The 10,846-nt window shown below is 34.4% G+C and overlaps 3 protein-coding genes across 5 annotated transcripts; 1 reads left to right on the top strand and 2 right to left on the bottom strand.

The window, feature by feature from the left end:
* The first annotated feature begins 1,845 nt into the window (after positions 1-1,845).
* LOC123918447 (polcalcin Cyn d 7-like) lies at positions 1,846-2,232 on the top strand. The gene has a single exon (XM_045970506.1). The coding sequence runs from the start codon at positions 1,846-1,848 to the stop codon at positions 2,086-2,088; it is 243 nt and encodes an 80-aa protein (XP_045826462.1). The 3' UTR covers positions 2,089-2,232.
* A 1,428-nt stretch (positions 2,233-3,660) lies between these two features.
* LOC123915933 (receptor-like protein kinase FERONIA) lies at positions 3,661-5,503 on the bottom strand. Its single transcript, XM_045967222.1, has one exon. The coding sequence runs from the start codon at positions 5,223-5,225 to the stop codon at positions 4,023-4,025; it is 1,203 nt and encodes a 400-aa protein (XP_045823178.1). The 5' UTR covers positions 5,226-5,503; the 3' UTR covers positions 3,661-4,022.
* Positions 5,504-6,672: 1,169 nt separating this feature from the next.
* Positions 6,673-9,188, bottom strand: LOC123915934 (homoserine kinase-like). Of its 3 annotated transcripts, none has more exons than XM_045967223.1 (3): positions 9,071-9,188; positions 7,722-8,941; positions 6,673-7,142 (listed from the first exon to the last, which is right to left on the bottom strand). In XM_045967223.1, the coding sequence occupies exon 2, from the start codon at positions 8,903-8,905 to the stop codon at positions 7,757-7,759; it is 1,149 nt and encodes a 382-aa protein (XP_045823179.1). In that variant the 5' UTR covers positions 8,906-8,941; positions 9,071-9,188; the 3' UTR covers positions 6,673-7,142; positions 7,722-7,756. The 3 variants fall into 3 exon arrangements, with proteins under 3 accessions (XP_045823179.1, XP_045823180.1, XP_045823181.1); XM_045967224.1 differs by having other exon boundaries at positions 7,714-8,941; positions 9,071-9,135; XM_045967225.1 differs by having other exon boundaries at positions 6,673-7,132; positions 9,071-9,121.
* Between the last annotated feature and the right edge of the window lie 1,658 nt (positions 9,189-10,846).

Here is a 10,846-nt window from a genome sequence, read left to right on the forward strand (position 1 = left end):
ATGGGACAAGACTAGAGGCAATACAATAGTAGTTAATTTATTGTTGTTATTAGTCTTTAATCGTTGGTTTTATTGAAGATTTTTGATAGAGTTGAATCATGTGACTATATTACTGTTTTGTGTTTGGGTTACTGCAAGTAGTCTGATGTTCAAGTCAATATAAATTTCTTTAGCAAAATAAGCTAAAATTATGGGGTTAAAAATGCTATTATGAAAATTGGGATGTCAAATTCGCAAGTTTGTGAAAATTATGGGCTAAATGTGCAATTTAGTCTATATAAGTTTTTATGGTATTAACATGGATGTTGTGAGTTTGTACGCAAATTCATATTCTTTTTGTTTTTAACGATTTTGAATTTGTATTGCATCGATGTACTCTATCAATGTGAATGAATGAATCTATCGTTTATAATAATATATGGCGAGACACACATTACCTTTTGAAGAATTGATGGTATTTATCAAACAATCAATAAGAACAAACCACATAAGTAATTTTGCATGTGGTATACACAAACCAACTTTTATTTAACATATAAATCTACTTATGTGACTTATCGAGAGGTAATCTAAAGAAAACCTAATATATATCATATCATAATGTATTAATTTCAACAGGGAACATTACCCTATCCATGCATGAAACTTGCACAGTTAGGTTTTTGTTTTCAAGGATATATAGATCTATTGTTAAATATATTTAAAGAAGATATAATTTTTTTATAAATGCAACTTGTGAGAAGGAAATAAGCAAATGTGTGTTTTTGTGGCTAGTGGTATTTACTTAAGGCGTGCATACCTTGATGGCAACATAGAGAAACTTGTTAATTATAATTGTGTGATCCAACTCTATATATCTCTAAAAGAGATATGTGGAATCATGTGATCTAATTCATAAATTGCAACTTGCTTGTTAAAGACTGCGTGATGAAATGCTCACACCTATATTGGCCACTGTTTTATCCACCTGATGATGAAGTGGGACTGGATTATCTCCATTACAAATCTTCATGTCTCTTTCATTAGATTAATTTCCACCCCTTAAACACTATAATCCCCCTTTTATTTTTGAAAAATGCCAAAAAGAGATATTAGGTACATTGATTAAGAAATATAAAGAGATGATGAATAGTCCACAAGTTTTAGTTCAATTGGTAAAAAATACTGAAATTGTTAGGTCGAACGACATGATCGGGGTTTTAACCCGACTTCTTCACTTGTATGTGTGAAATTTATAATAGATTTGTCATTTCGTCTATCTACCCAAAAAAAATGACAAATCAAGGATAAAGATGTCCAACTTAATAATATCAATATTGATAGTTGAGTTCAACACACATATAATTACGAGTTTTTAAGTTTAAATTCGGATGAAGATATCCAACTTAACAATATCAATATTGATAGTAGTTGAGTTTGATCTTACTGAAGTGAATGGTCCAATTTATTGTATTGGTACATTTGATTATGTGTTGCATAAACATTATTGTTAGGACTCTTGGCTTTGGCTACCTTATGTTATATTTCTTTGCTTATATATATATATATATATATTCTTATAAATGTGTGACAGCCATTCCTTATATATCGGATAATAATTGGCTGTAGAAAGTCATTGCAACAAGAAATCAACACGGTCATAGAAATTCTTGCTAATAATATAATCAAATTGACTAAATTTTGTGTTACATTATATACTCTAAAACTCCACAGGTGATCCGTTAATCAAGCACACCCTCTGTTTTCGACTTTTTAAACATCTCACTCAAACTCAATATCCATTAATTTATCTTAATTATTCACTTCTTAATCAATTCATTCATTCAACAAAATTAATCAAAAGTTATGGGTGATAAAGAAGAGGTTGAGCGAGTGTTCAAGCGGTTCGATGTCAACGGCGATGGGAAGATCTCGTTGTCAGAGTTTGCTGATGCTCTCAAATTGTTGGGATTAACTTCTCAGGATGAAGTTCAGCGTCGCATGGCGGAGATTGATAAAGATGGTGATGGATCTATTACTCTTGACGAGTTAATTGAATTTCAAAGTACTCATCCTAACTTGATGACGGATATCATGAAGAAACTCTAAACAACATTTTACTATCATTATATTATTGATTAATCATGTTAAGATGATTAATTAATTTAACAACCGTTAAAGTGTATTATTGTACGAGGCTTCCTTTAGTTGTTACGTAGGATTGACTCGTGTGTACACATCATTCATTTGTTTTTGTTTTAAAACTTTATCTTAAAGTTCACAGTTAATTAGTCCTGTCTTGGACAATAAAGATACTTGTCCTTGTCCATGTGACTTATAGGCAAATTAATACTATGTACAAGTTCTATTTATTCTTTTATAGATGAATATTTTTTGTTGAAAAATGAATATTATTATGTTAGCAAATTTGTGAGTTATGTTTAATTTCTAGGATTTTCATTTTAACAAGTTCTATTTATAATTTTAATCGTAAACTCAAAAAGTTTAGCACATTTTATAATTTTTTTTTTTAATATTGGCAACTTCTCATCTACATATGTTTGATTTATCTTGATTGAACTGACCATGATCTCCTAAACTTATGTATACTCTCCTAGTGTTTATATCCTTCTCAGTACGTATTTTACTACCAAATACACTTCTTCTATTTCTTCTCCCATGCTGCAATGATTTTATATTTCTTTCTATTTTGGTAAGAAAAAATGAATCATCTTATCTTTTATTCAAAATTTTCCCAATTCTTATTCAAAAAAACAAAACAAAACTCCCAAATTATAAGATATCTTGGCCATTTAAACCCATTTGAGCCCATAATATAACAAATCATAAGTGGATCATAACACATTAACACTAGCTATTTGTATCTTGTTTTTGCCTTCCAACCCAGTCATGAATTGTGGATCATAACATATCCCCAAATTATCATTTTTGCTCTTGTAAAAAAATTCAAAACATGTTTTCCGAAGTTTTTTTAGTTCAAATATTATTTTTAACAGTAAAAAAGTTTCAAAAAATGTGTTCTAGAATTTTGACGCAAGGTCAAAAATTGAATTTCCCTAGTCATTGGTGGGGGATATGTGTAATCAAATCTGTATCGGAGATTAACAGCCACACAAACATGAAAAGATGTTAAGCTCCAGTGCTCCACGCTAAAAGGAGGTAAATATTTTTGGAAAATGCTAACTAGTGCACCGGATGCATTAGTTAAGATTACAAATTTAAAAATATATTCTTAAAAGTTGTATAGTCAAATACCTTAAAAATCTAAATTTTGATTTTCTCAAAATACTAATTTATTTTATTTTATTTCTGTTGTTAGTTTTTTAACTAGTGACCGGATGCACTGGTTAGCACGACCCAAAGTCTTTTTAATCATTCATGTACGGAACTTATCATGTACAAGACGTTTAATCCATGACAATTAAAGGCAGCGCACCTGCTTGCTTTTTTATAAACTTTTTTTAGTGCATGCCGCATGGCCTGTTTTTGTCAATTTCATGTTTTGAGCTTATATCAAAAGAGTAGTACATTTTTAGTTCAGAATTATTGTTTACACTGAAAATTGGTAAACAAACGCTAATTTAAGTATTTAAACTTGCACAATTATTAAAAAAATTAAATTCATTTCACAACCTGAATCAATTTCTTACTAATTGGCCATTTCAAAAAAAATGTCTTACTAATTGAATCCACATTCAATGACGGGATTAGTATCGTCTACACCATATCTTAACCGAACATACATAAATGAGCTAAAACCTAAAATATCTTATCAAGCACACTGCCTAGTAGTGTATATACACATGAGAAGACGCTATGAGATCATCACAACCTTTACAATACTTGAAATTGATTTTCTGCCGTAATTGTTTGACACAATTACAGTTGTGGACTGTCCGATATAAATCAACGGATAAAATTATTTAACTATATACTTAATTAGAATCGCCTAATCTAAATTTAATAGCTGAGATTGATTACTATGGGAAACTCCCACAAGACGGAATCCCGATCCTACAATGCTATGGGATATCCAAGCTCTCATGGTACACCCCAGCCATCACCAAAGCTTGCTGCTCCTCACTGCATGTTGATGTTATTGTCGTGCCCTTGCTACTACTACTACTCTCACCCTCAATTTCCTTCAACCCAATTTCCTTCTCCTCCTCACTCTTTCCCTTTCCCTTAACATGGGCCCCACTATGTTGCAAATTCCACGCACACTCCAACCCCATCACAACATCTCTCATCAAAGGCCGTTGCTTTCCATGATGATGCAAACAACTCAACGCAACTTCAACAAATTTCATCAAACACTTCATCTTAATCGTTCCCTTCAAAACAGGATCTACCGTTCGATCAACTTTCCCTTCATCAAAACACTTCTTAAACCAAGCCACCAAAATCTCCTCACGCTTGTCCACCGTACTCTTAATAGGTGCTCTTCCACACAATACCTCCAACAAAACCACACCAAAAGAGTACACGTCAGATTTTTGACTCAACCATTGACTCACATAATATTCAGGATCCAAATACCCGATACTACCTTTCACATCAGTTGTAACATGGGTCGACCCGTTCGGCCCATCTTTCGATAACCCGAAATCCGAAACCTTCGCAACCCAATTCTCATCCAAAAGAATATTCGTACTCTTCACGTCCCGGTGAATAACCATCCGTTTGTTATCATTATCCCCCGCATGGAGAAAGTGAATCCCACGAGCTGCACCAAGACAAATTTCAAGCCGTTGATTCCACGTTAGCGGGCTTTTAGAACCGTAGATATGATCCCGTAAAGTACCACGCGCCATGAAATCATAAACAAGAATCATTTCTCCACCTTCGTTACAGTAACCAATGAGAGAAACCAAGTGAGGGTGACGAAACCGCGAAAGCATTTCAATTTCGGTTCGGAACTCATGTGCGCCTTGATCTGAACCCGGTTTAAGCCGCTTAATGGCAACCGGCGCGTGACATCTTTCAATGTGTCCTTTGTAAACGTTTCCGAATCCTCCGTTGCCGATGATTAAACTGTCGTTGAAGTTTTTGGTGGCGGTTCTTATTTCTTCGATGGAAAAGTGAAGACATGTGTTTTGGTGTTCTTGAGTTTTGTTGTTTCTTGGTGTAGGTTTTTTTAGACACCGGAAGATTAAGAATCCGATGATGAAAAATGCAACGAGTGATGTTGTTGCTGCGACAGCAACAAGAATGGGAAGTTTCATGATTTTAGTAGTGTTTGATTTTTTTGGAGTGTGAAGCTAGCTAGTGTTGTTTTAATAAATAAATTTAGTTGAAGGATTAATTAATTGCACGTAACGTGTTGGAGTGATAGCAGTATACAGTTGGTTTTGAGGTTCACCATAGGTGCTTGTTGCTGTTGCACCAAACAATATTTAATGTAGTAAAGTGCATGTAGTATCATCTTAATTGTTAAAGATAACTCTATCATTGAGAGAATCTGCTTTTTCATTGGCTTGCTTTTCTTTGATAATACTCGTATGCACTTAATTGGTGCTGTCTATGCCCCTCAATATAAAAGCAAGACTAAGCTTTTTTGAAAAATCAGTATTGAAGCTACAAATAATTGGTCTTTATATTTGTAGCTTTTCTAGTATAAAAATAAAACCAGTATTTGTAGCTTTACTATGTGTGGAAAAATTAATTTAAACTTAAGCTTATCAAAAGTTTATCCGTGATGCAAATTGTCATTCAATCTTTATCCACAACCACTACGATTTAGATCAACGACTTAAATCATTTATATGTGTTATAACTGATGTGTAATATAAACCGTCTGATATCAAACCAACAACCGTGATAGTCGTGATTGAATACTGCGTGAAATTGTGTGTATCTACTATAGCAGCAGTTCTAGGTCCCAACCACCACCTATGAAAATAGCATGCAGGTGAAATTGCAGAACTGAGACAAACGAGACTCGCGAAGAAACAAATTCGGATGAATGTTCATTATTCGTAATTATTATCTAATGAAGGTCCCAAGTCCCAACCACCACCTAATGAAGGTCTTTCATAATCAAATTTGTTTTCAACAACAGCTCCCAGCTTGGTTTCAATGTTTCTCTTTTTATTCAGAACTCCACACCACAATGCTGCTTCTTTGATCAAATACACGTGACAAGTCGGGCACTTACAGTGCCACACCTTAGAGCAATTCTATTTTGGAAATCTACAAGTCTCTGGCAATGGTAAGCACATAAGTTAGACATCAGCAGTACTAGATCAAGTAAGCTTGCTGAGAAAGCAACACAGTGGACATTTTGTTTTTAAAATAATTGATTATAAGCTGGACGTCGAGATCATAAAGGATCCGCTGCATAGAATAACAAATAGCATCAAATAGCAATAACAAAGAATATTTGCAAAGGCGTTTCTTTCTATTTGCTCTGGAAAGGCTTCAAAAGCACATATATCTGGTTTAACGTAACAGAGTCCCCTGATCTATTTTCTCCGGAAAGTAGATTCATTCAAATTTCATGAAAAAGTGCTTAACATCACCGTGACAAACAAAAATTATAAACAAAGTATAACCTTTTGTTGGTATCCTTGAGCAAAGATTCAAGACAATTGAAAAGGTTTTCAATTGATGCAAGTGATATGAAATGAACCAAATAATATTTTGGAGATTATAATATCATCATTATGATCATGAAATAAGCAAACTTTCAAATTAAAATTCATTCGTGATGTGAGCCTCCACACATTTTCTTAAATTTTACATTGGCATTCAAATGGTAAGTAGACTGAAAAACAATTTTACATACCGATCAAAAGCAAAACTAACATAGCCAAATAAAAGAAAGACTATAAAAGACTTCTTCTAGAGCTATCTAAAGTACTAAAGCAAGATCAGGGAGGGGAAACAAAGAGCAATGAAAATGTTCCCTAAAACATGCCTTTGAGTCCGCCACAGCATTGACCTAATGAAGGTCTTTCATAATTATTATTCATCTATCTATCAAATTTGTTTCTAACAGCTCCCAGCTTGGTTTGAATGTTTCTCTTTTTATTCAGAACTCACCACCACAATGCTTCTTCTTTAATCAGATACACATGACAAGTCAGCGCTTACAGTGCGACAACCTTAGAGAAATCCAATTTTTGGGAATCTACAAGTCACTGGCAACGGTAGCACAAGAAGTTAGACATCAGCAGTACTACTTCAAGTACGATCTACATATATATATGTGTGTGTGCTCGCAGGCTACATATAAGAAAAGTGGTGCCACATTTGTAGGGAGTTTCAGCCATGAAATTCACTAAAATAAAGGAAACCTAGCTAACTCAAAAACCACCCAAATTTTTTAAACTGCAGATTGAATGCCATAATTAACTTTAATAAGCTTCAAACATAAATGAATGAAGTATATGAATTTTGAGGAGGAAAGCAACACAGTGGAGATTTTTGTTTTTAAAATAATTGATTGATTATAAGTTAGATGTCGGGATCATAAAGGATCCATTGCATACCATAACAATATGACATTCTCAGATAACAAGTAGCATCAATTAGCAATAACAAAGAATATTTGCAAAGGCATTTCTTTCTAAGTATAAACAAAGTATAACCTCAATTGATGCAAGTGTGATATGAAATGAACCAGACAATATTTTGGAGACTATAATATCATCATTATGCTCATGAAATAAAACAAAAGTGGCCTAGGAGTATGATAGAAAAAGAACAGACCTACTTACCTATCTACCAGCTAAGTAGCTACAATGAAATCAAATCAATTTGAAAGAACGCTACTAATAAGCCTAGCACCAAGGCGATCGAGCTGCTTGACATTAGCAGCAGCATTCAAGTTTCCTTCTTTTTGAAAAGCTTGAACCATTTGTTGGCCAATGAGGTGTCCCTTTTGCTCATCATCCGTGATAGCAACAGCAGTAGGTCCAGCACCACTGATGGTGCACCCAAAAGCTCCAGCTTCAATGGCAGCCTTCTTGACAGCATCCATTCCAGGAATCAACGGTGCACGCGTGGGTTCCACAATCTTATCGGACGACAATGCTTTCCCCAACATCAACAAATCCCCTTGCAACACTCCCGCCACAAGCGCACCAGCCTGGCTACAATTCCACACATGGTGTGACATCTCTATCTCCAAAGGCAGTGCAGCTCTCATCTTCTTTGTCGGAGCTTCGAATTCAGGTGTGACCAGTACAAAATAGAGCTCTTTTTCGGAAGGGAACTTCAACCGCACCAATTCCAACGGCTTGTAATTGCGAATAAGAACAAAACCCCCCATGATCGACGGCGCAACATTGTCCGCGTGGTAACCAGATACCTTTTCCTCCGATTTCAAGCACGCATGAACAAGCTCATCATAGCCCAATCTCTTCCCAAATATTTCATTGACAGCAACAGCAGCTGCAGCTGCACTAGCTGCACTGGATCCCAATCCACTTCCTAAAGGTAAACCCTTCTCGAGGGAAAGCGAAAGACCAACAGATCGAATGCCAAGCATTTTCATGGCTTCGATGGCAGCAATACCGGCACAATTCCAAAGAGGGTTTTTGCTGAGCTTGTGGATGTTAGGGGTTTGACCTGAAATATCTGAGATACATATCTGGCCAGGGTGAACATCAGGGTCCACCTTGAGCGAGACAGTGTCACCAATACCATCGACAGCACAACCAAGAAAATCGAAGCCGGGTCCTAGATTGGCGACGGTGGCCGGAGCAAATGTCTTGACTGATGAATAGATCGCCTGTGGCTCATGTTCGGTTTTTGTAAAAGTAAGTGTGACAGGCTTCTGAGCATTGCATCTGATTGTAAAAGTTGCTGCTGCTCTATTTTGGGTGGGGCAGGCGGGTGGTCCTTTGGAATTGAGTGAAGCAGGAGAGTTGGAGAACCATGCTTTTGCAGCAGCGGCCATTGCAGCGAGTGAACTCTCTCAATCGTTGGATTACACCTATAAGACAAAAAGAATAAATTAGGTTTTGAAAACAAGGTCGAAATTGAAATTAAGGGAGATACAGTAAACCCTGGATAAGACAGATGGGTGGGAGGAAGCAATAGTAAGGTTGAGAGAAAGACTTACAAGAGAGTGACGATGAACAGTGATTTGGTTGAGAACACCTTCTATGTCTCGAGTTCGAATCCAGTATAATGGGATATTCCTATCAACTTAGTTAACTAGCATAGTGGATAAAGATTTCGGCAGCATTAAGATAGATAAGTGGGACGACTGGAATTCGAATGTCACATGCAATGTCTGTACGGGCTATGGCTATCTGACCGACCCATTACCCCTATATTTTTACACAGGCCGGGCTTAAAAAAGGCCGGACCTTATCGGGCTAGGCCACGAGCCTATCTTTTTTATTGGTCATCGTGGGTGGCCGACTCTTTAAAGAATTAAAAAAATATAAAAAGAAAAATCTATAATCTTTTTATTGTTATATTTTGTTCATATTTTTATGCATATATATATATATATATATATATATATATATATATATATATATATATATATATATATATATATATATATATATATATATATATATATATATATTGTCTTTTTATTGTTATTATTTCAGTTTTGTTCCTATCTATAATATGTTTTATTCTTATTTTTAAGCAAATCATCTTTTTATTGTATTTATCTTATATTCTTTTTATATTTTTTTAGTGAAATTATAATAAAGGATATAAAACTTATAATATGATTATTTTAAACATATCATTTTTTTATTATATTTTTTCTATATTTTTTTAGATTTTGTTTTTAGTTAATTTACAATGAACGATAAAAAATTAGGTTTTTTTTTTCTTTGAAACAATCAATTTGTTTTCGTATAAGTTATTTTATAAACTATGTTATGGCAATAAGCTAAAAACAATTTATGGACATGTCATAAGATGTTTCCGTAAACTCTCCCAAACAATCTCACAAGTCGCAAATGCTTATGTAAGTAGATAATTCCAAATAATTAAGCAAATTCGAATAGGTCCTTGGTATATATATGATGGAGGCTCTGCAAGTGCACAAAATCGCAACTAAGTAATAAAGTAGTAGGTTATCGTTCTCCACAGGGATTGTGTCAAAGTTATCAGTTTTGATTATGAATTTAAAGTGCTAAAAGTAAATTAAAGTAAAAGACTTTGCATTCGCTTTGTTTGATTGAAGGGTTTTGAACAGTTTGAAATAAATGACAATTAAAGCAAAAAAGTAATGGAAGATTGAGTTTTCTGATGAGAACAATGGTTAAGTACTTTCGAATCTCTCTCCTATTTCGGCTTGGTAATTGACGCTATATCTGCTTAGTATCGAAGTATTATCTGGAGATTAATTTCTATTAAAATAAGCCTAGTATAACTATACTTACTTCTATTGTAATATGTTTATTAGGTCGAACCAATTAAGCTAGTCTAGGTTTAGCCTTCGTTATCTCGTGTTATACCTTTAACGGGTTCATCCTCGAAGGGCGTCCTTACCTTTAGAAGTTCAAAATTTAACAAGTTCTCTAAGTCAACTCGGTTTCCTAATATCAGTACATAAATTAACTATGTGTGATTCTTAATCTCAAACCTAACCGCAGATACTGAATTTAATGGTCTCATGTAAGTAGGTTATAGTATCTCTTTGATTTAGTAGTCTTAGATGTGTCACGGTATCCACTTCGACCTTAGTTACTAACAAAATATGCGGCCATTCATATATGCTAGTGTATAAAACAATAAATAGAGATACTAACAGATAATAAATGAATAGCAATTTGTAAATAGTCTTGGAAAATAACCAGATTAGATGTTTCAAGCAATCATATGGAAGTTCATCTACTTGACCTAACCTTGATGGGTTTAGCTACTA

The sequence above is a fragment of the Trifolium pratense genome, linkage group LG3, assembly GCF_020283565.1.
Source record: "Trifolium pratense cultivar HEN17-A07 linkage group LG3, ARS_RC_1.1, whole genome shotgun sequence".
Lineage (NCBI taxonomy): Eukaryota > Viridiplantae > Streptophyta > Magnoliopsida > Fabales > Fabaceae > Trifolium > Trifolium pratense.